The 26816-nt window shown below is 40.4% G+C and overlaps 1 protein-coding gene across 1 annotated transcript in view; it reads left to right on the top strand.

The window, feature by feature from the left end:
* CDKL5 (cyclin dependent kinase like 5) overlaps window positions 1–21082 on the top strand; it is a 133687-nt gene extending 112605 nt beyond the window's left edge. Inside the window, exons 15-17 of the mRNA XM_081807975.1 lie at window positions 5975–6074; window positions 11145–11264; window positions 14035–21082. Coding sequence (XP_081664101.1) covers window positions 5975–6074; window positions 11145–11264; window positions 14035–14421 — 607 coding nt within the window. The 3' untranslated portion in view covers window positions 14422–21082. The remainder of the gene's footprint in view (window positions 1–5974; window positions 6075–11144; window positions 11265–14034) is intronic.
* The last annotated feature ends 5734 nt before the right edge of the window (window positions 21083–26816 follow it).

Genomic DNA, 26816 nt, shown 5'->3' with positions numbered 1-26816 from the left:
TTTTTTTTTTAAAGATTTTATTTATTTATTTGAGAGAGAGAGAATGAGAGACAGAGAGCATGAGAGGGAGGAGGGTCAGAGGGAGAAGCAGACTCCCTGCCGAGCAGGGAGCCCGATGCGGGACTCGATCCTGTGACTCCAGGATCATGACCTGAGCCGAAGGCAGTCGCCTAACCAACTGAGCCACCCAGGCGCCCCACTTTGCTGCAGTCTTTTTCCATGTGACTGTAGACCAGCTCTCCTATACATTAACCTGGGAGCACAGGTACAACGTGTAGTTACCGGCTTTGACAGTTTTCAGGTGAGGCTTTGATAAGCCATGTGAATAGTGTCTCAATTGTGAGACTAAGGAAGTACAGAAGAAATTGTTTTTCCTATTGGACATTGCATAATGGAGTAGTGATGGTTTAAAAGAGAATCAATTACAGATTAACATAGTTCCATCAAAATTAGGTAGGTCAGATCAAAACTAAATCCAGATGTGGGATAGGTAGTATTAACAACATACTGTTTTTGTCTTTTTGATAGTCAGTTTGAGTAGAGCTTGTTTAGACCAGGTATATGTAGAAACTGAAAACAATTGTTTGTTTGTTGTTGTTGTTGTTTTTTAAGAATTAGAGACATAATTGGGATGTTTGAACTTTAGACTTTAGACAAGCTGTCGTTGAGTCATCCCTACTCTGATATTGCTGTGATGAAGCTTGAGAGGGTTTCAGAATTACCAGTTGGAATTGCAGTAGCCTTTTGTTCCCACTGGCCCTCATGTTAATGCTGCTATGATACTTCTCCTTTGGGCATCACATCTAACTTAGTCTAAGTCATTCATTGAGCTTGACTTACCTTGGTTTTTTTTTCTTGAACAAGAGATCTCATTGGTTCACCATATTGTGTATATTCGAGAGAAATGCTGCTTGATAATGTACAAAAACGTGAACAAGTCTTGCTATGGTAACATAGTGAGTCGCTCTTCCTAAATTATCACTTGCCTAAGGGCAGTCTGTTTCTCCTTGATAGTGGTGCTTCCCATTCTTTTGGGATGAGAATATTTGTACAGTGTACATATTTCTTGGAATGGAAAGATCGACTTACTAAATCATATTTAATAGATACAGATATTGTAGTATAATATCCAGAGTGGTTATTCTAGCCATCTCAGCTATCCAGAATCCAGTTAAGAACTGGGAGATAAGCCAGAATATCTTGGAACAAAAAACAGAGTTAATGCAGTCAGATTCATTTTTACTAATGGGAAAACACCTCCACCCTCCCTATAAGCCTGTTTACTCTTTTTTTTTTTTTTTTTTTTTTAGATTTTATTATTCGAGAGAGAATGCATGTGCACAAGCAGGGAGACGGGTGGGGAGGAGATGGAGAGAGAATCTCTAGCAGACTCTGCGCTGAGCGCGGAGCCCAACATGGCGCTCCATCTCATGACCCTGAGATCGTGACCTGAGCCAAAATCAAGATTCGGATGCTCAACCGACTGAACCACCCCTAAGCCTGTTGACTCTTACACACAGTTTTAGCAGTTGGCAGTGAGGTTGTCAGGCAAGAAGTAATCCCGGGTAACAATACAGTGTGAAGAGGGAGAAAGATCCCAAGTAATAGCCAGGGAGAGGAGAGGGGTATTTTTGCCTTTTCTCAGGCTCCCAGTAGGAATATAATTTCTGGCCCTCATGATTTCATATGTAGAATAGATATCCATGAAGCATATAGATTTCTAAAACAGGCTGTTCTTACTTTCCTTAAAAAGGCAAAGTATATAAAATATGTTTGTAGGAATCCTACTAATTAAGGTAAGTGAAGGATTGCTGTCACTGCTTGCACAGCCCCAGGCTTTTTCTTCTGGTTAAGTTATGAATATATTGGCATCCATTATTGCTTGCCACCATAACTCACAAAATTGTTCACTGATTGCTTTCTTCTCAGACATCAGCTGACTGGTTTAGTCCCATGGCCAGGGGAGGGGGGTAGCAGGGAAAGTGTCACACTACTGTACTGAAGCACTAGGATCTGACCCTCTGTCGAACCTGTGGGTATCCCACCTTGAGTCTGTGAGCAGCTTGAGGTCACACTCCTTGTTTTATTTTTCTCTCTAGCCCCAACACCTCTAACACCAGGCCCACCACATACACAGTATTCCATAAATGTTGGTTAACTTCCATTCAGTCAACTTTAATTCCTTCCTTTTTTAGGGAAGTCTTGAATTCTCTCTTTCCTCTTGACCCTTTATAAAACAGCTGTTACATTAGAGGATGTCAGAGTAGGGGGAGGTCCCCCACCCCAACCCCCGCTGCTAGCTGGGTGGTCCTTCTCAAAGGTCCTGTACCTGAGATGGATGTGATCACCCATTTGCCCTTCTCTTGTGCTGCTCCTCTTGGACCCGTCTATTGCCTATACCAGGTAGAATCATAGGGTCCAGAATTCACAAATGAGATAAATTATGGTGTAGTACTGATTGTATCTCTGTCTTTATTCTTTTGTACAACACACAGCTTTTCAGGTGCCTGTGTTCCAGCCGGCTTTTCTCCATCTCTGCCTCTCTCTGAGTCTATCTTCCAGGCTTTCTCCCTCTGTTTCTCTAACTCTCTGTATGTGTATGTTTCCATGTAGCTTCTCCCTCTGTCCTTTCTCTATCTCCCTCTCTCTTTCTCTCCCACTTGCACTCTTTTTCTGACTTCCTTTTTGTGTCTTTTGTGATACATGCACACTCACGCTTCACTCATAGCTTTCATCTTTCTAGTTCAAGGGTAATTTATTTCCCTTTTTGTTTTGGTCTCTGGGATCTTTCCCTACCCGAATCTTGGCCCCACTACCTCTGTTCAGTCTCAGTCTGAAGATGTTTTTCTCATCATTCCTCCTTTCCCTGGGCTCTGGTTTACCCAGTGTCTCTGAAAAGACCCTGCAGAGGGTCTCTGATTTATCTTCCCTGCATTTTGTGCTCACAAGGGACTGCAAACCCTGGGCTTTTTGTCCTCCTGCTGTTTCTCATTCATTACCGTTCTCACCGGTCCCCCTCACTTTCATCTTACTGGATAGAGACTTCTTCCCATCCCAGATCTGTTCCTCCTAGGATTAGTGTCTCAAGACTTCTCTTGCTCTCACGCCAGCATTAGTAGTCTTACAGTAATGTCCATTCCCATCCTGAGCTTGCAGTCATGATGAACGTGTCCCCCTTAAAGATTTCCTGGATTGGCAGAAAGCACTTTTACTACTGACCCTCGGCAGACCTTGGAGATTTTGTTAGACTTACGTTCTGATTGGTTAAAAAAAAAAAAAAAAAATTCTACCTGTTAATCTGAATACTTTGCTGTGCTTCTAGGTTAGGTACAGACCCCATTATGGAAAGACATAAGCTATATCATAAGCAAATAGTTCTTTAACTTCTGTAAGTTATAAGACATTAAAAATAGTATTGCTGGTTGGTCTAGATGCTATGTGGGGTTCCTTTCAATTCTGAGAGTTGTGCTTTTGTGATTCCAGGAAACTACATTGTTTTACTATGTTCCTTAGAACCGAACTTTTCACTATTCCATTCTTACCTATTCCATCATATCTGAAGTTTTCTAGCTTTCAGAATTGTAAATGTATCATTCTGAGTTCCAATGCTAGTTATTTTTATTGGTTGTGTTGTATTATAAAACTTTCACTTCAGAGCTTGGAACTCTCAATGATGTTTAAAATTGCAGGTCCTAATGAGTTTCAGGAACGCTTGGGCCTACAGTCCCGAGTTTTGACTTCCTTGGTATTCCCATTAACTTTTAGGCTGGACACTTAAGAAGAAATGATCATTGCTCCTTCACAGAGTCATGTTTTCCTGTTTTTTAATCTGTCTTTTTCAGTCTCTTCCCTTGTTGTCTTAGATCTTGAGTTTTTGGGTTTTAAAATAAGTTTTCTGTGGTTTCTATAACCTTTTTATTATATCTGTAGCACATGTTTAATGTTGAAACTAAAAAGAAGAAATAATAAATCACCAATAATCTTACTACCCAGAGATGATAGCTGTTAAGATTTTATTTTATTTGTGCCTTTAAAAAGATATGTGTGTGTGTGTACACATATATGCCTTTTTATTTTAAAGATTTACTTATTTATTTGAGGGAGAGAGAGCACAAGCAGGAGGGGCAGAGGCAGAAGGAGAGAGAATCCCAAGCAGACTCCGTGCTGAGCATGGAGCCTGACGCAGGGCTCGATCCCATGACCTGAGATCATGACCTGAACCAAAACCAAGAGTCCTATGCTCAACCAACTGCGCTGCATAGTCACCCCATCCCACCTCATCCTTTTTTTTTTTTTTTAAATACAGTTAGGCTCATATTATGTAGCAAGTTTTGAATCTTGTGGTTTTTCACTTAGTATTATATTTTAAATATTCCTTTAGATTACTGAAAATTCTTTGAAGATATGATTTATTTTTGATAGCTTTGTGGTGTTTTCTATCATGTGGCTCTGTAACAGTTTATATAGATGTTTACTGTCTCCACACAGATTTAATCAAGAATGCCACTTTGCGGGGCGCCTGGGTGGCTCAGTCGTTAAGTGTCTGCCTTCGGCTCAGGTCATGATCCCAGGGTCCTGGGATCGAGCCCTGCATCGGGCTCCCTGCTCCACAGGAGGCCTGCTTCTCCTTCTCCCACTCCCCCTGCTTGTGTTCCTTCTCTCATTGTGTCTCTCTCTGTCAAATAAATAAAATCTTTAAAAAAAAAAGAATGCCACTTTGCTCATATTTTCTTAGAAAGATACTGTAGTAACTTCATCACCATTACGTGTTCTAAAATCACCAATACGAATGAACTCTTACCTTTAATGTTTTACTCTTGATTTTAGGGAATAGCTAATAGAAGGAATTCAATTATTTGAGAAAATGGTTTTGCACAGTCATATATTAAAATTTAAAATAGAACCCATGGAATGTGTCTTTTTGAAGAATACCACCAGTTGAGTTGCTTTTTAAAGACTGTAAATTAAATTAAGTAATACAGGGCCTTTGTTAACATACAAGTCTGCAACTTATTAGGGCCAAGGTGTTCTGCTTGCTGTCTGTTAATACCTCCTATTTGTGTTAAAATACCTGGTGGAGGGGCGCCTGGGTGGCTCAGTTGGTTAAGTGACTGCCTTCGGCTCAGGTCATGATCCTGGAGTCCCGCATCAGGCTCCCGGCTCAGCGGGGAGCCTGCTTCTCCCTCTGACCCTCTCCCCTCTCATGCTGTTTCTCTCTCAAATAAATAAATAAATAAATAAATAAATAAATAAATAAATAAAATCTTAAAAAAAACCTGGTGGAGTCAGTGTGGTATGAAGCTTAATGTTGTCAGTATTTTCAGTTATAAGTTTTTTTTCCACAAGTACTTTGTATTAAAGCATTCATCTTGTCCACGTTTTTTCTTACCTGATCTATTTTTCAATTTAGTTTCAATAAATAGATGTTAGGTTTTTATAAAGGAATTTTCCAGTTTGAGGCAATTTTTACTTTTATTTACAACACTTCTGTAGCACCATTGTTTTGTTTTGTTTTGTTTTTTATGTTCAGTATCTTGGCAAACCACTAATAATGAACTTCTTGAGCTGGTTTTAGAAAGGTAAATAGAAAAACGAAGATACTGAAAATGTTTCAGCTATTTCCCTTGGAGGGTTATGAAAAAGGCATCCATCCTTTAAACTGTGTGCTTTTCAGATTCTCCAATTCTGAGGTTTTCAACAGCATGAAAATGGTCCTGCAGCACAGTTACCAGATCATTTGTAATAATGCTCAAATTGCCAGTTCAAGTGTGCCTGTGCCAAAGGCTAATCATTAACCATGGTTGATTAGATTCAGTTCCTCCTGTGCTTCTTAGAGGCTCTTTAACTATGTGCTTTATTTTTCATGGCTGTTTGAATCTGGTTTCATGCATTTTTAAGTTTTCATTGTATTTGTCATAGAATGGCAGGAGAAAGATTGAAAGATCAATATGATAAAAAATGTCTTCCCATTTAGGAAAAGTCCTGAAAACATTAGTCATTCCGAACAACTCAAGGAAAAGGAGAAACAAGGTTTTTTCAGGTCAATGAAAAAGAAAAAGAAGAAATCTCAAACAGTAAGTAGATGGCTACTTTCTATATACAGTGGCATATGAGTCTGCGTTAGTCTGTGGGTACTTGACATTTTGTACATGGCAATGAAAGTGAATTATTTTCTTACTGAGATTTGACATGCATACATTGTATATGTGTCTTTCTAAATTCTATACAACTATCCTCTTCTCACAGAGCCTTTTCTAGATTCCACAGAATCTCCAGGAATAGAAGAAATTTAATTTGGATGAGAGAGAACACTAACCTCTCTCAATAAACATCCATGTGGATTTATATTCATGTAAAAACTACGAAGCTGCAGGATTTATTTTTCTTTGGGGGTTAAAGATGTGTGAAAACTTAGGAAATGGTTTTGGTGTGTGCTTAAATCTTGAAATTTATAACTAACCATCATTCATTATTCTTCCCTGGCTGGTTTTCCAGTTGCCATGTTGACAAGTGCATTTCTGGGCTGCATAATCACAGAGAGGAGAATAGTATTTGACATTTCAGGGCTTGCTTTAGTAGGAAGACATGTTTATCTTGGGACTGAACTGTGAATTGGAACGAGTCTTATCTCCTGGGAGCCCTCTGCCTCAACCAAGGTTTGGCTCCATGGAACCGTGCACATCATATCACTGAACCACCCAAGCAAGGATTCTGCTGGTTAGTGACGTGAGGAAACATGGGAAAGCCAGGCCTCTAGGCCAGCAGGAGCTTCTTCACCCACGTGAGGCCTGCTTCCCTCTTTGCTTTATGGTACTTTCAAGGCCAGACAGTGTTGAGTCAGCTATTTTAAATGCTTTTGTTTCTGTTTCTTCTTCATACATGACTGACTCTCATTTATTTAAAAAAGGAAAAAAGATTCTAGGATTATGACTCAGTGGTAAGTAAAGATGAGATAGATGATAGTAGCAAAGAATGTAATACCCAAAGTAAGGATCACAGATGTTCTAGAAATATTAATAAAGACCTTCCTAGATTACGTTTCTAGATCATTCTTTCACTTGCATATTTTGCATATTTGTTAAATTGTTGTGTTTCATTATAGAAAAATTGAAGAAAAAAGATCATTTCTAATCTTATCACCTGTCACACTGATCTTATCACCCTGTTACAACTAGCATTAGGATTTTGGTGTATTTCCTCCTAGCTTTTTAGTCTAGGCATATGTTTGTAGAAAGAAGGTGGTTTTTTAGTTTGTTTTAAATAATAGTAATCCTTGTATAGTTTTGTATTCTGACCTTTAATAGTATATCTGTCAATCACACATACACATAATATATGTTACTGCACAGATCGTATCATCTTCATTTTAATGGCTGCATAATATTTCCTGAAACATTCATGTTTTTTAAAAAAAACTGTCTATATCTCTACCTAAAATTCATGTAAAGCAAAATGTCAAATCAAAATGCCACTCAATCAAATATTGCTACATTTGTTATTTAGACTGGATAAACAAAATAGACCTGATTAAAGTGGAGAAGCTTAAAATATTTAAAATGCTAATACAATAAAACTTTTATCATTGTCTGTAGAACATATTTATCCATCATGAACATTGAACTTAGACTCCCTCTCCTAACCCCTGTTATTTTTATTTTGAGGTTTTTGTTTTTGTTCTTAACCTCAGGTCTGTAGCCACTGTGGGGTAATTAAGTGGAAGAAAGTAGCAGGAACCAAGGAATTGAAGGTGTTTTGTGTATAGATTTGGCTTTCAATGTCTGTCTGCATTAGACTAACATTAAACCTAAAGCCCCTGGCTCACCATGGCCTGAGTTGAGTGTATACATGTTGACTAACTCTGTTATTCAGGATCTCGTTCAAATTTTAGATTTTTAAATAGTATAGGTTAGGGCAAATAGGAAAATAATTATTCTCTAACATCCTCTCCACTCAAACTTTTTAAAGGTTTTTATACATTTCATTTTCGATATGTAAAGTAACTGCAAAATATCTCTATATAGGCCACAATGCTTTAAGCCTTCCAAATCAAAAGTTGAGCCTCTGCATTTTTTAATTAAAAGAAAAAGAATTTTTTGGAGAGAGAGGGGGTGCACAGGGAGAGAGAGAACCCCAAGCAGGCTCCACAACCAGTGTAGAGCCCAAAGCGGAGCTCGATCTCAACAACCCTGAGATCATGACCTGAGCCAAAATCAAGAGTCAGACGCCTAACCAACTGAGCCACCCAGCCACCCCAGAAGAAAAATTTTTTTAAGGCCTTTGGGTTTTAGAGTAAGATTTCCAAAGAGCCCTCTGAATTCTGCCAGACCTCAGTCTCCTAAGCCTAGCATGACGTCAACTCTGCCTCCTTCAAGTGAGCATTGAAACAGAATTAAAGTTACCTTTTTTTCACTTTCTAGAACTCAGCAAAAGGAAACTAGGTAAACCAGCTTTGAAAGATTTAAAGCTTTGTGGTCTTTGAATAAAACTCAAAAAGAAAAAGGAAGGAAGGAAAGAAAGCAAGAAATGTGGCACCCAGTGCATGTAGAGAAACAGGACATTTTTAAACCTCACTGGCTCCCAAATCTAGTTTAACACCTTTATTTCACCGATGGAGGACTGCTCAGGCAAGTTGTGACCTGCCCAAAGTCGCACAATCAGTCGGGAGAACTAGAGGTGGGTTCTCCTAAATAGCAGGCCCAGGCTCAGTCCCTGCCACAGGCCCACCTCTGGTAGAGAGCCTCTGGCCACTGATTCCTGGGAACTCTCCTGTGGCCTCCTTAGTGAGGTAAGTTAAACTCTTCCCTGGGATCCCATCCTGGGAACAGGAACCTTCACTTGATCTTAGCCAAAAGGCCGAGAAGCGATGGGAACAGGAACCTTCAATGGGCCATCTTAATTGAATGGCTTCATACAAGGTGATCTGAATACCTTCATATATATTCTAGTTCTCTAACAATTGAACTATCCAAAACAGGGAAAAGTGGTGCCAAAAAATAATTCTGTATTGCAAAGGTGCCTGCTTTGACTCAAGCAAATCTGGAAGCCGCCTTGGGAAATCTGGCTTCAGTTCCATATCCAGAGTTACATAAGCCCTCAGAGCATATGGTGACTTTGCCAACTTGGTAATTGTACCCTAGTTAGTTAGTATCTCAATTGGTAATCATGCGTCAATTTAAAGATTGAACTTTCTGTTTTTTCACTTTGAAAACCTGTATTCTGAATGGTGCCACATATTTTCCATGGAGTGAGTATTTCTTTAATAGGATAGAACCAGGCTTCTTCCATGATGGTAGACCAAGTGATGTTTTCTGGTTCAAGAGTTGACCATGTTCAAAAGGGTTTGCTATATCTTCTCCCCCTCTCCGCCATAGGCAGATCACATGGTCAATTATTTAGTTCCTGAAGTCCTCACTAGCAATTAGGAAAAGATTGAAGTTCATCAGTAGCTCTTTAAACACAATTCTTTATAATACTCTTACTCCTGATAATAAATAAATCCTTAAATGTTTTGTAAGCTCAGTGTGACTAGATGTGTGTAGGTTTCTAGGCATTCCTATTATAGGTAAGGATCATGACCACATGTTCTTTTTATACATTGAAGTTTTTGCAGGTTTTGAATTTACTTTGTTGGCATCTTCATGTCCAGGTGAGAAATGACACAGAACTCCTCTAGGTGCACACACAGCACAGAGATTCCTTAAGTGACTATTAATATTGAACAATATCAGGGCTCCCAAGGGCTAGGAGTTTCAGTAAGAATACCCTTTTTTCTTTCTCTTCTTTCTTTCTTTTCTTTTCTTTCTTCCTTTCTTTCTTTCTTTCTTTCCTTTTTTTTTTTTTTTTTTGCAATTAGTTTATTTGTATCTTATATTGCAGACAGATTCCACCAACGGGGAGAATCCAAGCATCAAGAAATCCCTCTTTCCTCTTTTTAATTCAAAGAATCATTTAAAGCATAGTTCTTCTTTGAAAAAGCTTCCTGTAGTCACTCCACCCATGGTACCCATTTTTACGTACGGTAGCCCTGCACACTGCTCCAGTAAACTTGTTTTACTGATGACCACAGCATGTCTTGTATTTTCATGGGGTCATATTCTCTTTGTGCTAGTTAAGTACCTGAGCCAGTTCCATAAAGTTACTGAAATATCAATTCTTTGCCATTCTGGATTTTGTGAATCAGTTAAGGAAGTTGAAGCATAAAAGGCTACTAAACAAACTAGTGAAAGGCTAGTTTGGGTTGTCTGGTTAGCCACTTGTGGGCAGACGGCATTCATAAAATCCCTTATTTCCTTTAAAGAATTTGATTAACGTTTACAATTAACAGTGTCTTTTCATTTGGCTCACGACGTCTGTTAACACTTGGTTGGCAGTTTGTTCTTTGAAACCAAGTTGAATTGACCAAATTGAGTGAGCCAGCAGGCTCCACTTTTCTTAGTTGGTGATTTGCTTTTTCCTTGCCTGGCTCTAGCTTTTGCTGGTCACTTAGTGTAAAGCCAGGGCTTTTGCTTGGCATTTGGCATTATTCTGTGTTCACCAAAATCGGTGAATGGACCAACTGCATTCATCTGGAGTTTGTGGCACAAATTTCCAGGATTTTTATAGTGCGTAATGCTAGACCCAGATTTCCTGGGCAGTGTCTTGGGAATATGATTCAAACCATACTTTTCCCACTTCAGTATCCTTGAAAGCCTGCTAGATTTCTTTGGGCACCACCAAATACAGTGTTTGGATCATTTTCCCAGCAGGAGCAAATTTTTGTTTTATTGAACTGGTTCATAACCTAACTGCAATATGGAATGAGGATACGACAGCAATTTCTGGTACAGCCCAATTTAACTGCTCTCTCTTACAGCGACTAAAACTAACAGCATGGGAATGCTTTAAGGGTTGAGGTTTTAACAAAGCTGCATGACATCTGCCAATTTTTCCTAATGCAGGGAAAATTATTAAGAGGGCAGCAGAATTTAACTGGCATCACTTGCATTGTGAACATTGGGAGAGTTTTGGTTTCGTTTTTTATTGGGGGGGTGGGGTAGAGGTTTGGTTTCCTTTGATTTGTTTTTGTTCTCCTCTTGGGTGTGGTTGCATATCTTAGTAAGGCTTATTAGGGTTCTTATTGAATCCTTGCCCATATTCTGCTCTAGGTGCCCAATTCTGACGGCCCCGATCTGCTGACATTACAGAAAGCCATTCACTCTGCTAGCACCCCGAGCAGCAGACCAAAGGAGTGGCGTCCTGAGAAGATCTCTGATCTACAGACCCAAGTGAGTGGTGCCTGTAACACTCCTAGATTCTTAGACTCTGCAGTGACTATCTCGCTTGAGAGGAGGGCAAGGTTGAGGAATTTAACCTCTCAGTGTTACAACAAGACTGAGAGTCTCCTCAGATTATACCCTCACTGTGAATAGCAGATGCATCTTGGGAGTCCAGATGAATCTTGTTTCAGTGCCCCATGTCCTATTGGGAAAAGAAGTGAGCTTCCATTAGCCTTCACCTAGCCCCGGCTGGGGTAGGGTAGGGGGGTGGGTGTCAGAGGGGTGTAAGGGGAATAAGTAAGACGTGGTCCCAGCCCATAAATACTACACATCCTAGGAGAGAGAGAAAATCTTATAAATAACCATAATTCATGGTAAAAAGTGAGACATGCCATAAAATGTAGGGGAGGGTGAGAGGAGGAGGTAGTGGGAAGATGAAGGTTTTGTTAAATATGGTAGCATGTGAATTGGGCCTTGAAAGACAGATATGATAACCTTTCTTGAAAGAATAAGCTTCTGAAATTGATAGTATTTTGATAGAAAATCAAGCAGTTGCATTAGGAACTGCATAGTATACAGTATTGTATAATTGCATTTATCTGCCATAATGGGGAATAAACAGAAAATGAATCAGTAAATTTTTTCAGGTAACTGAGGTTTATCTCCTTTGGACAACTATTTTGATTGGAATGTTGTAATATTGCATCTTTTCAGTATCCCATAATGAGCACAGTGACTTAATCTAACTTGTTTTTTGATGATATTAACATTTTTAAAAATCTAATATTCCTCTGTACTGTAATTTCTGATAACCCTCATGAGCTTTTGAAGCTCTAGGATTGCTTATACCTATAGATGACCACAGATTTCTGTGATTTGGAGGAAGAGGGTCTATTTTTATAGCTTTGTTGTGTACTTTCTTTAACTGTTACTTAGAGCCACTGACAGGAATTCCCAAATTTCACTTGTATTTGCCCAACCATTTATATTTTCTGCTTCTAATATAATGTAGGCTAAGGGGAGGGAAGGTGATAGAAAGGGTATAGAGAACCAGATATCCAAGTTATTGGATATGTATCTGAACTAAGAGCACAAGGCTCTGAGTGAGGGCCTGATGTTCTCTTCCCAGTTTTATATAAAAGAGTACAGGGAAAAACAGAGGGTTCTAGAGGGGAGGAGGGCGGGAGGATGGGTTAGCCTGGTGATGGGTATTAAAGAGGGCACGTTCTGCATGGAGCACTGGGTGTTATGCACAAACAATGAATCATGGAACACTACATCTAAAACTAATGGTGTAATGTATGGGGATTAACATAACAATAAAAAATTAAAAAGAAAAAAGAGTATGGGGCTTTAGAACCTTCTTTGTGTAGCCATTTCTTTTGCTAAGAAGCCCTTTTCAGGTTACTTTGTATCTCCAGCTGGACCCAAATTACTGTAATTGCTCAACAGTTGCATGTGGTCAGGGCTATAAAAATCACCAGGAGTCTCATTGTGTTATCATTCCAGTTTCAATAACAAAAAACATAACTTTGAGCACCTAGGATGTACACTGTACTGTGCCACCTCCCCTGGGGACCACAAAGCTTTCATGGACAGACTTTGGAATAGTCATGGAAGATGCTTCCTCAAGAGCAATTTCTACCTAAGTCCATTCTCAAGCAATTTCCCTTTGATTCAGTGCTCTGATCCTTCAAATCTTGTAGTATTCCTTGAGATCATCAACATTTTATTAAAACTTTGCCAAGCCCTTAAACGGATGGCTCTTGAAGATTGGTAGCCAGAGGTGGCCCAAGGCTAGGGCTACATCCTGAGTTCAGGGTCCCCGTTGAGGGCCTTGAATTTCAGGGTGCTTTCACATGCCTCTTCTGATGGTAAGCCTCATCACACATCACATAGAGGAGGAGAGGGGAGTGAACCACCTTTCACCAGTGGGGGAGCCCGTGGTTCAGCAGTCGCCTGAGAAGAGTTGCCTAGTGTAGGCTAGGTGGCTGCCAGGACCCTCCCTTCTGCCTTGAAGCACAGTCCCCTCCATGGTAAAGCACCTGTGGGGTCTGGGCCCCAGCCACATAGCAGACAAGCAGGGCAGCTGTGAGCCCATGTTAGGAATCCAAAGCCTCTTGTGAGTGAATTGTGTTTTAGAGTCTGCAGGGCTTTTGCTTGTTTTTCTCTGCTTTGTTCACTTTTCAGTGCTCAGACCTTCCCCCCACCCCCAAAAAAGTAAAAGTGCAGAAAGGGAACATTTAGATTTTATAATATCAAGGAAGAGGGAAAATTGGGGCGATCAGAATAGAAGGGGGATATGCAATTTTTCGCTGAGTGTATTGCTACCTAAATGAAACATTGCATTTCTTCAGTTTTCTCTTGCCGCTAGATTAGGGTTGAATGGCTGAGTCCTGGCTGGTGAAAAATAAGTGGCAGGTTTATGTGGAGCTGTTGGGAAGTCTTCTCAAAAAGGGAGAGGCATATTCCTTTTGCTGCTTCCTGCTGGCTGAGGCATGAGATCTCCCCCCTGTAAAGGTGGGATGCCGTCAGATAGCAGGTACCTAAGCCTTTGATCAGCCACCACACCAGCTCTAGATTTCTTATCTAGAAAGCTAAATAACTTCAATCTTGTCTGAAAAAGAACAAAAGGACAGATAAGGCTAGACTTAGCCCCTCCTCCCCCGTGCCTGCCCTGCAGGCTACATGCAGTCATCTCAGATCTGTGCTCCGTCTCTCCCAGCTTTGGAGTCTACTCTAAATTAAGTCCTATGCGCGCTCTCATCTTTTCTTTCAGAGCCAGCCGTTAAAATCACTGCGCAAGCTGTTACATCTCTCTTCAGCCTCAAATCACCCGGCTTCCTCAGACCCCCGCTTCCAGCCCTTAACGACTCAACAAGCCAAAAATTCCTTCTCAGAAATCCGGATCCACCCTCTGAGCCAGGCCTCTGGCGGGAGCACTAACATCCGGCAGGAGCCCACACCAAAGGGCAGACCAGCCCTCCAGCTGCCAGGTCAGATGGACTCTGGTTGGCATGTGTCCTCTGTGACCCGGAGTGCCACAGAGGGGCCTTCTTACTCTGAACAGCTGGGTGCCAAGAGTGGGCCAAATGGGCACCCCTATAACAGAACAAATCGGTCTCGAATGCCAAATCTGAATGATTTAAAAGAGACAGCCTTGTAATGTGTGCTGGGGTGGAGGGTGGGGGGCTAGGTAAGCCAGTGGGAAGGGAATGGGAGGGTGTGGGTGGGTGGGGAATGGGCTGGGCTGGGGTGGTCAGCCAAGTATTTTCAGCTTTATGAAGGTGAGTGCAATATTGTATGTGTGGAGCCCTCTGGCTCCTCACGGTCACAAATGCTAGTCAGGGATCTTAGAGCCGCAGGAGTTCCTTAGGGACCGCCAGTCCCCATGGATCTTGTGTGAGAATGGATAGAGTGTGCCATTGAGGAAGAAGACATTCTTGCCAGTTTCTCCCCTGTACATTCCAGCTTTAGTGCAATCCCTGTTGAACTTGGGAAAGCCAGGATGTGTTCTGGTACTGCAAGGGATAGAAAAATTCATGCTGACCAATGCCCTTACCACAGTTTTGGTTTTTGGTTTTTGGTTTTTGGTTTTTGGTTTTTTTGGGCCTAAACTAAAGGTGGGGTTTATTGTAATCCAAGAGTATCCCTTTGAAGGGTTAGCAGATGAACTAACTGTAAGTCTTAAATTGTTTTCTAAACTTCCATATTTGATAGGATTTGTAACATTTATTTATAATTAATATTGTACTGTTCTAATCATACCTTTTATGTTAAATGTAAAGTTATTTTGAGCTGTTTGAAACATTGTGAAGCAGTGGGACAGCTACAGTAGTTTCTATAAAAACTAAACAGTAACATTTATATATTGCATCAGGAGTATTTTATTCTATATATAAATATATATATATGGTAAATATCTGTCTGTTTTATAAATATAATCATTTAAAGAAAGTATCATTATGACACTATCTGCCATATTTTTATACATTTGTGATATGAAGTGAGTATTATACTTCTAATCAAGGGAGTTGAATTGTGGCTATGTGTGACTAACAGTGGGAACCGTGCTCAACTTTTAGGCCCCAGCAGTAGCCTCTAGACATGATCCTTGGTAGCAGATGAGATGCAGCATCTCCTCCCGAACCCATAGGCAAGAAAGGTGGTTAGGCCAGTGAGAATTCTAGCAGGTCTCTGTCCTGTCTCTGTCCTCACAGTTGGCTCCTGTTTGCATCCAGGGACGTTCCTTGCACCTGAGGGGAGAATAGATCCAGGGTTACTCATGGGTCTTTGTTGAGAGAATATGCTTTTCTCCTTAGCATTGGTGTAGAGTGTAGACCAAAGATTTGCCAGTGAACATTCCTAGGTTGCAAGGTTGCAAGAGGCACCTGTCTGTAGATCTTGCAAACCAGCTCTATGCTCCTGAATCCTGTGCACTGTACCGGAGACTCTTGGCTGGTGGGGTGTGAGATCCATGTGTGGCATTTCTATTTCTAAATGTTTTTGTTGTTCTTGTTGTTGTGATTGCTCTTTCCAGTATATTTAAAAGGCTCCTGAAGCAATTCCAGATGTAGAGAAAATTGCTATACTCATTTTTTCTTCCTGGGACTGTCCATTTATAACAAGGTTATCACGTACATCAGTACACACACACGATCAGAACGGGACTTCTCTCCCTCATTTGATCTCCTTCGACTCCCAAGTTATTCTCAAGCATCATCAAGGCCTATGGCCAACAAGGGTTATAGCCCGGTGTCTCTGGGCCATTCTTGACAGAAATCACCTCAATACCATCTATCAAGAGAATTAGATTTTTGGAAGTAGTCTCTTAGCAATAATATTTTTAAAGACCCACCCCCACCCCTCAAAGGGGTAACTTCTCAATATTTATTACTTGTCCCAGGATTCTGAGAGCATCGGCCCCTGAATCAAGTCAGCGATAATTGAAATGTGCTGAATTACTGCTCCCCCTCCCCCCAAGATTTTGAGAATCATAGCTCTGATGATTATAAAGATTATAAAGAAAAGGTCTTAGTTTCTTTGAAGCTTAAATTGTGTGCATATTACATTTTTATATAACTACTATAATGTGTATTGATTATATATAGAGGTCATTTTAAGGTGCTTTTTATTTGATTTTAATAAGTGTAATAGGCACTAAAATGAAACTCAACTGGGTACTATCATTAAAACAGTTTGATTCAAACCAATAGTTTGCATGCTCTTTGGTTCTTTTTATATCTTGTTTCTTTCACCAGTTTGGTACTGTTCAAGTAGCTCTGAATTCTGGCTTTTCCCAGGCAAGCTGCTCAGTTATATAAGTGACGTGAACCCTTAGCAGTTTTTGCCTGGATACTAATGAACTCTAAAAGGGTGTGTAACTCTTCTTTTTCGTACTAGATCTGTACCTTGTATCCCCCCTCCTTGCAAACCAGAAACTACACTTTTTTCCTCCGGAAAGACTTCTCACTGTGCTGTGCGCTTAGGAACTGCGCAGTCACATTGCCATGCTGTGGCATTTGAGGCTCGTTGTCACCTAGGGGCTGGTTTCCCATGTTTTCATCCTTGCTAACACTGGGATCTCAGATGTTTGCAGAACATTTATATTCATGATGGTTCTTCAAAGAAGGGCTAGAATAATTGCCTTCTACCTAGAGCAAAAGTAAACCTAACTGATGAAGAGTCAATACGTACTTTTCGTACATTCCCAGATTTGAGCCAGAAAATATCTACAGTATTTTCAACTAGTGTTTTTGAGGTAGCTCTTTTATCCTCGTCTCTGCTTTTGTCCATTCTGACTTTTCATTGACCTCAGTAAGCTATAATAAGTGAACTACAATCCGCATTTCTAGCATGTATAATTCTCTTCCTGCTCGCCGAGGGGAATGGTCAAGTTTTCTCTCAAATCTAATGGGCCCTCTCTTAGCTTTTAGCTGTTGTTTTCCTCTGGTAGATGAATCATTGACCTCACAAAAATTGCCATCCATCATAAGAAGGATTTGATTTAAAGTCACAAAAGTCTGCATTTTCTTTAGGAAGAGAAATTTAGGATGTTCATATTCTGCTCTCTGCCCTAACTTCCTAACGGATAAAATACCACTGAATGAAGGCTTATGAATTACTTTGTTTTATGGAAGTATTGCTGATCTCCTTTTGAAAAGAAACTCTGCTTCTCTGTTTTTCTACTTTTGCTTTACCACCATCCTCGTTCTTCTTCTCAGAAGTTCTGAATGAACTTTTACTGAACCTTGCTTGGTCTCAGTCTGAGGGTTAGCCTCTTCAGAGCCCAAGATCAAAAGTATTCCATGCTAAGGAGCTCAAGTGAGCTGTCTCTGTAGCAGTGGTTCTCAGTCAGGGCTAATTCTGCCTCCCTGGGACATTTGGCAACATCAGGAGACATAGTTGGTTGTTATAAGCAGGAGTGGTGGGGGAGCTCCTGGCATCTAGTGGGTAGAGGGCAGGGATGCTGCTGGACATCCTGCCGACAGAGGATCCCCCCACAAACAAAGAATGATCCAGCCTCAAATGTCACTCGTGGTGAGGTTGAGAAACCCTGCTCTACTGGATTCCAAGCCCACTGCTCTGCAGAGCTTGGCTCTGTCCTTGTTCTTTCCAGGCTACTGGAGAAACTGCGGGTATGAATTCTGCAGTATCTCATTTTCTGCAAGAATCTTCTACCACTTTTTTTGAATCCCTGGAATCCTGTTTGTTTTCATTGTCTGGGCCTGCTACAAGGTGCGTCCTTTGGGAGGAGACCAGAGTGGCTTTATAGGTGTTTGAGTACTTAAATTCTAGGTCAGCATCTTGAGAAAATCTTGCATAGAGCCATGAGGCTTATATTTAGAAGCAAGCAGCAGCCTGGCAGATTGGCATGATTTTTACCAACTGCTCAAAGGCATCCATGGCTTCTAGCTGTGGCTCCCAAAGGAAAATGTCATTGTCTTTTATTCAAGGCATTTAATAGCTCTTTACAAATATTGGCATATGACAGACCGATTAGAAGCAAAAAAACTCTCTCCTGGTGGTTGTGATGTGGCTGTTATAGGAGTGTTTGTGCTGTACGCTTTGGTTAAATCTGTTTTAAAACCTGCTTTAAGATTTGCCATATGCAGTTGTACTTTAATTCTAAGCTCAGAGCTGTGCTGGTTAGTTTCTAGTCACGTCCTGTATTATAAAGTATGTTGTGGTTGTAGAGTTAGCCAGTTTAGCATGTTCCTAATCTGAAAATTAGTGGACTTCACTAGGAAATGCTATCCCATTTTCCCTTCCCAGCACCCCTTATCTTAGTTAACGTCATAGTATCCTCACTTCTTAAACTAGTTTTTAGAGTAAATAAGGAAAAAAGCCATTTATTTTCTTCTAGCTATGTATTGAGAATGACTCAATAAGTGTACAACTTTTTTTAAAGGCCAGAGGATTACTTTTCAAGTGTGTAGAAGGCTGTGTGTCCATTTCTGTTCACCTAGGTCCTGGTGGTGACCCAACTTGCAGCAAGGGCAATCGCTCATTGCGACTTACTCCCAGAGTTCAGCTGGGACTCAGAAATCTGCATATTCTCTCCTGGTCACATTTTTTCTGGAGAGCACTGCTTTTATATCTAGAAGTTCGTTACCTCCTACATTATAGTGGGATATTGAGCTCCATGTGAGCACTGAGATCCGCAGACTCATACTTTTGTGAGCTGGGGATATGGTATGATACACTGAACCAAGTCAGAACATATTGAAATATTTCCTTGCCTCCTTCAGTTCATCACTATTAAAGTGTGTAGGCAGAGAAAATGGATTTACGCTTTTTAAAAAATGGTTTCTTTAAAAGGGGCTGCAGGAAAGCATCCTGCTGCTAATCTCCAGGGCCAGAATCTCACAAGTTTCTCTCAGAGACTTAAAGAACCATCTTACAAAAACAAAACCTTGTAAGTGGTTCTGATTTCTTCATTTTGTATCTTAACCAGCTGAAATATAGAATATCTTGAGGTCTGATTCATCAGCTGGGTAAAAAATTCTGTCTTCGAAACCATGAGTAAATGCAAGAAAGTGAAGCCGTGACAGGACGAGTCCCTCGTCTGTCTGTATACACACAATGTGGTAGAAGTAAGGTGGCGAGGAAACTCTGGGCCTGCTGCCCTATTCTATTCTATTCTTTTTTAATTGAATGTACTATAAAAGATCATAGACTTGTGCCAAGTCAGTTACTCTGTGAATATTCATTTCCCTTAGTGCTTTGTTAATTCATCAGCATTAGGCCTGGTCCTGACTCCACCTTTCTCCACTCCAGGCACTGGCCCACCTTTCTGTGTATTTCCTATAGGATATTAAAGATGATCATGACCTACATTGTATCTTCATTCAATAACTGTTTACTCCCAAATTTGAGGGAGGTGTGTCTTTTGTTTTGCCAGAAAAAATTTGTAGTAGTCTGCACGTTGGATTTCTAGGGCCAGAGAACTGCAGCAGTGAAACTGGTTTCACTTCTAAGGCCCTTCATTACCCACAAGGTTAAGCTCTCTGAACCGCATTTGATCCTTGGGTCGTATTTTGATCCTCCTTTGGAATCTTAAAAAAAATCGGTGTCCATGTTGTATGCAGATTAGAAGTTGCCTTGTTCGCTACTCTTCCAGCACAGAGTATCAGGGAGAAAGAGGCCTTATCCGTTCCTCCATCCCTTCCGTTTTGACAGACTGCTAAGATTTCCTCAGGACTTCCTTTGGTTTGGGATTTTACTTTCCCAAAAGCCTGATCTGATTCATTTCAGGCATAGACAAGCTTGTCCTAGTGCTCTGCTTCAGGGCTAATCAGATGAAACCCAGGAATAGAAAAGGTAGATGCCTTGACTTTTGTCCCTGTTGGGGGATTAAAGTGTTTATCGCCAGAGTTATCAAAAGCTCTAGTTACAAAGCATTCAGAGTTTCAAGGAAAAAAAAAATGATGCTTTTTCTCTTGGAGAACTTTTAAGTTCTCCACCATGGCTTAGATTTTCCAAAATGGAAAGCAAAGCTTGTATAAAATCCATTTTCACTAGAGATATACAATTGAGTATAGTCATCTCAGTCTATTTCCCTCTCCTTATTTCCTCCTTGGTCACTGATTGAGTCAGGCTGGAGGGGTAAGTTATGATTGCAAGAAGTGAATTTTCACTGTAAACTTGGATTGATTAATAGAAACAATAAAACCAAACAAAATAGTTGCCCCTAATTCCTATCTCCAAGAATTGCTTTGTGCCATTTCGAATTCAGGTAGTTATTCTGTATATACTTAGAAGACTGTTCTGAGCTTCTTCAATCTCTAGAAGTTCAAAAGGGGTATCTGGGAAGACACAGGGCAGGGTGATTTTGAGAACCCTACTCATGCATGAAATTAAAAATATGGATAAGCCAGAATGATGTAACATCCAAATTTGTGGTAGATGAAGAATCAGTGGAAATTCTTAATTGCACAGACTTTATAATCCATAATATAGAGTGTAATTCCATACTTTTTACTGTGGCAAGGGTGTGATGTGCTGTTAACCTTTTTAATTTTTGAATCCAAACTGAATTTAAAGTGTTGAATATTTAAATTCCTCACAAGCTAATTATGAACCATTTGTAAAGTGTTTATATAACTCTTTGTATCATGTGTTGGTACATCTTATCAAGTTTTTTCTGGCATGTATTCCATTCTAAACTTCTGTAAAAATTTCTATTGTTGCTGTAAATATTATACAAATATCTATTCCGTGGTAACCTTAATTATCAGCATGAAATGGTTAATTTTTACTGAGCACAATGTATTTTTGAATGGATCTTCCCAAATGTCTTTAATAAAATGCAGATTTTGCACTGACTGATGTGATTACCAGGCTGTCCCCATCTTGAGCATTGTGGTCCCTCCTTTTGTACAGCAAGCAGCTCCATGTTAGTTCCTTCTTTGTAAAGAACTCATTTGATTTCAAATGGGGGATAATGGGCCTTTGAAGTTGAAAGCAATTTAAGGGACAGAAAGTAATGTTAAAGCAGGGCAAATCCTGTTACTTAATGATGATAGTCTTTTTTTTTTCCTATTTATAAAGCTTTTTTTCCCTCCTGGCCTTTTGAAAACTGGTTTCTTTCATACTGGAGTGTTGTGTTGTCTCCTTTGCACATTGCTAGACACTCACTTGGTGGTTTGGGAGGATGGGAAGAGATGTCTGCCTCCTGCTCAGTGTGATGGAGAAAGCAAAGATGAAGTATTTCTTCATGTTTTAGAGTAGGAGTTTGGCAAACTTTTTTTTTTCTGCCGGATAGTAAATAATTGAGGCTCTGTGGGCCATAAACAGCATAGGCAATATGTAAATGGGTATGGCTGTGTTCCAATAAAACTTTATTTACAAAAACAGGTGGGGGTGGGGGCAGATTTACCGACCCATTTTAGGCCCTCACTTTTGTCTTTGGTCATTTGCTCAGTTGGTCTTATTGTTAATGGGGGAAAGAACTTAAATTGTGTGATAACATATATAAATATTCTCCAACTTTATCTCTCTAAACAAAGGATAGGAACTAAAACCCAGTGATATGCATTCTTAAAAGCACCGTGTCTCCAACTTCTTCACTCCCGAGTTTCTCCTTACCATCCCAGAAACTTGTGGTCTGTGATTTCAACTATACTTTTTATCAAGACTGAATCAAACGATCTATTGGCTTGTAATTTTTCTGTTTGTAGCACTTATTATGGCTGGGCACAATGCCAAGGCTTTTACTTTTATTATTACATTTACTTGTCAGAGCAATTCACTGAAGCGAGTAGTATCCTCATTTTGTGGATGAGGAAACTGAGGTTTATGGACTTCACGTTAACTTACCCACGGTCACCTGGCTAGGATTTGAAGCCTAGTGTGTTCACTATGAAGCCCACACCCTTAAACGCTAGTAAGCAGGGCAGTTGCTGCGTCTCCATGTATAGAGAACTGACATGGGGTTCATGACATATATGCGATTCATGTACCATCTTTCATCTCCCAGCAGGTGGTAGTTGATTTGATTTGAGAATAGAGCAGTTCGTTGAAACAAGTCACTAGAGGTCCAGAGACTGGTGAAGTGGCTAAGAGCACAGGATCTGGAGTCTGATTGCCTGAGTAGAATCCTAGCTGTATCCCCTACATCTTGTGTGGCCTTAGTCATGTGACTTAACTTTTCTGTGCCTCAGTTTCCTTGGCTTTGAATGGAAATAATAATAGTACCTACTTCATTGGGTTGTTGTGAGGATTTAATAAGATGGTAACCTGCAAAGCACTTGATAGATTCTAAATAAATAGTAGCTAGCTATTATTTGTGCCTCAGTTGGCAGCCCTATGAAGTTAAAAAGCAGTGTTACTGGGTCTTGACTGCCAGTTCCAGAGAGCTATTAAGCTCTTTAGATGTACTTATGCTATTTGATCTTCACATCAGCCTTGTGAAGTTGTCGGGGTTAAGAACCACCCAGCCTGGCACTATTCTTGGGATCACAAGGGAAGCAACAGCCCTTACAGCTGTGCATTTGTCAGCAGGCCTTGGCACCCACGCTCCAGGTAGACAAAAAGATGGGCTTCTGTCAGCGTCTCTTCAAAGGCTCACCTTAGGGGTGCAGTCTTGTGGCCTCCGAGACTGAATTCATAGTGGTACCTTTATTTTGAAAGGCCCAAGTAACCTTTGCTTTGTCCAAGTAACCTTCTCCCATACTCAATACCAAAATCAGCTCAGATTTTTTTTTAATCTTGGCAACACTTAATGCCACTTCTTTGTTCATAGCATTTCATTTAGTTGTTTAAAAGTCTCCTGCAGTATGTTATGTATATGTTACCGCAATTAAAAAAAAAAATCTCCTGAAAGTGTAGACTTTCACACTCTAGCATTTGTGAGACTCAAAGTAAACGTGTTCACCTAAGGTAAAATAATGAGTTGTTACTACACTACATATATTTTTTTAATTGAAATTTTTCCCCACAAAAGAAATAATACTACAAACATAGTTCATGTGTTAGCAAGATTCTGTTAGGCTTCAGATGTCCCTCAATAAAAGTTTTGTTTTTATACTTTGTTATAAATTAAATGAAGTAAATAATATGCTGTTATAAACAAGTTGACTGAAGATAAGCATCTTATGGATATCGATATATCATTGTTTATTAAATCCTGGAGTATAGAGCAATTTCCAATGTGAAATCTCAGCTGGCTTTGCAGAAATTGACATATTGACCCTAAAATTCATATGGAAATTCAAAGGACTCAATAGCCAAAACATTTTTGGAGAATTCACATGTTCCAATTTCAATACTCACTACAAAGCTCCAGTAATCAAAACTGTGTGGTACTGGCATAAAAGACATATAAATCAATGGAATAGAACTAAGAATCCAGAAATAAATTCTCACCTTTATGGTCAATTGATTTCTCAAAAAGGATGCCAAGACCATTCAGTGGGGGAAAAATGGTCTCTTCAACAAATGGCGCTGGGACAACTGGATGTCCACGTGCAAAGAATGAAGTTGGACCCCTACCTCATACCATATACAAAAAGTAACCCAAAATAGATCAAAGATCTAAATGTAAGAGGTAAAACTATAAAACTCTTGAAAGAAAACAGAGGAGTAAATCTTCATGATCTGGATTTGGCAGTGGTTTCTCAGGTATGACACCAAAAACACAAGCAACAAAAAGAAAAGAATAAATTGAACTTAATCAAAATTTTAAAATATGTTTCTAAGGATTCCATCAAGAGAGTAAGAAGAGAACCTACAGAATAGGAGAAAATATTTGCAAGTTGTGTATCTGGTAAGGGGATTGTATCTAGAATATATAAAGAACTCTTACAATTCAATAATAAAAAGACCGCCTGATTTTAAAATGGGTAAAGGATCTGAATAGACATTTCTCCAAAGAGTTGTGCGAAAGGGCAGTGAACACGTAAAAAGATACTTAGCCTCATTAGTCATAGGGAAATGCAGATCAAAACCAGTGTGATACTACTTCATACACACCAGGATGGCTCTAATCAGAAAGATAATAACAAATGTGGAGAACCTGGAACTCTCATATATTGCTGGTGGGAACGCATAACAGTGTGGCCACTTTGGAAAATTGACAGTTCCTCAAAAGGTTAAACATAGAGTTGCCATGTAACCCAACAGTTACACTCCAAGGTATATACCCAAGATAAATAAAAACACCTCCAAACAAAAACTTGTACACAGTTGTTTATAGCAGCATTATTCATAATAGCCAAAAACATGGAAACAACCCAGATGTCCATCAACAGATGAATGGATAAATACAATGTGATCTATGCGTATAAATGGAATGATATTCAGCTGTAAAAAGGAATTAAGTACATGCTACAACATGAATGAACCTTGGAAAAACACTATGCTAAGCAAAAGAAGCCAGACAGAAAAGACCACAATTGTATGATTCCATTTACATGAAATGTCAAGAATAGGCAAATCTACAGAAACAAAAAGTGGATCAGTGGTTGCCTAGGGCTAGGCGGGTGAGTTGGTTGGGGGGCGGCGATGGCTAATGGGTGCAGGGTTTCTTTGTAGGGTGATAAATTTTTCTAAAATTGTGATAATGGTCACTCTTGAGTATACTAAAAGTCATTCATTGTACACTTGAAATGGGTGAAATTTGTATGGTATATGACTATCTCATTAAACCTTTACAAAACAAAAATTTCCAACATGAACAATTACTTGGAGAACCTTTATCACTGCCTCACACTGTTTCATTCTTTTCTTCTTTCCCCTTAACTGTACTCCCCTCCTGTGTCTGGTGTGCCTGTTGTAGAGGACCTGAGCTCTTATGCTACCTCCATTTTCTCTGACAATCCATGTCATGATAAAAGTTCATTCAGCTTTCCAGTGAGGGGCTCCGATCCGGCGTCTGCTCTAAATGGATTTATTCAAGTTTTCCTAAGGCCAGAGAAGGATTTTTATTTTTTTCCCTCCACCTTGAATTTGATATGTTCGTATTTGAGAGAATACTGAGCAAGGAAAGCTTTTTTCCAGCTTCAAGTATACAGCATGGGGATTAGAAAGATGGTGGGTTGAATATAAAGCTGTTCTAAGCCCAAAACACCAGGGAGGAGATTTGGGGCTTGTAGGAGGCTTCCTGCTCACAGAGAAGGTGAATGTGATGTCCAGTATTGCGTGAGTGTGAGTCCATTCAGTTGGCTTGGCATTTGAAATAGAAAGTAACTTAGGAAAATGAGCCGCTAGTAGAGGTTCAGTGGTGTCAAGGCCAGGACAGTCTTGGATTCCTCAGTCTTGACAGAGGGCCCTCATCCTCTGCTTTCACCCCCCTCAGCTCCTACTTTCATATACGTCTCCTTTCCACCCCCTGTGTTTTCAGCCTCTCCCAGGGAAGGGCATGAAAACTCAGGCCGAGCTATAAACGACAGAGGAGACTTAGGCTGTTGTCCCTGAAAGGTCCCTGCTTAATGCATTCCCCAGGCCCATTCCTGGCCCGGTCCTTCCCAAGGCCGTTTCAGCCTCAGGAGCAGGCATGCTTGTGTGTTGCAAGGCAAGGGGGAGAGGTTAAACAGTTGGGTCACAAGAGACGTAGCCACATTGCCCTTCTTAGGACATAGGGTCTGACCACTTCCTGCAAAGCATGCAGTTAGCTAATGGGCCTTCCCTGTGTAGCCAGTGATAGCTCCTGGGCCTACTGTTTTTAAAATGTTAAGCTTGTTGAAAAATGGTAGCCCTAGATAAAGGGAAATTCTGGTGTGCTCTGGTCATTTGGATTTCCTAAAGATAGAGAAACTTTGCTACTTAGATGTGCAGCCTGTCCCATGTGTTCACCCAAGTAGCGGCCACAGATGAAAAATTTGCTAGAATGGAACTGTATGTAATGAGAGCTCTGGAACCACCCCCCACTCCCACCCCAATCCTTGTGTGCTGGGGGTGAGAGCTCAGAGCAGAGGAGGCCCTTTTACCTGGGGTGATTGGTTGTGTCCACCTCCCAAGAGACCAGGGCATAGGCTCCCAACAGTTGTACTCGTCTCGGCCAACCAGTCACCCAAAACCTTGCCCTCTGCACGCCCGGTACTCTGAAGTCCTAAAAGGCCATGATCCACTGAAAACTTGAAGGAGAAACTGCAAGCTTGCTCTCCATTTGCATTCAAATCAAAGTTTTATGAAACTATGTTCCTGTTTTCAGTGTGGTAAAGCAAAAGAGTTTTTAAATTATCAGGGCTCCTTTGTGTTCCCTGGGACCACATCTTTCACACTGTCAGACCAAAAACAAAACAAAAACAAAAACCAAGAGCAGCAAATTACCCCTGCTACTTAGGCTTTTGTATGAAAACTGGTTTTAGGGACATTTTCTTTGTTCTTATTTTCTTTGGCCTGCAGTGGGGAATAAGTTCATTTTTCTTTTTCTTTGAAATTGAAAACTATATTTTTTAGAAAAAGAAATTCTTTCTGCCCAGCTCTGCACTGAAAACAGCTTGTAAAATACAGCTGTGTTTGTCACCCTGTTTGAGTCAGGGTTCCCCTACAGGCTGCTCTGAGCCCTCCACCCCCCCACCCCCACCCCCCACGGCAGGTGCTGAGCTGAGGGAGGCC

This window comes from Leptonychotes weddellii, chromosome X (assembly GCF_054177405.1).
Source record: "Leptonychotes weddellii isolate Sample4059 chromosome X, ASM5417740v2, whole genome shotgun sequence".
NCBI lineage: Eukaryota > Metazoa > Chordata > Mammalia > Carnivora > Phocidae > Leptonychotes > Leptonychotes weddellii.
The sequence above is the reverse complement of the archived record's forward strand: the minus strand, read 5'-3'. Positions and strand labels throughout refer to the sequence as shown.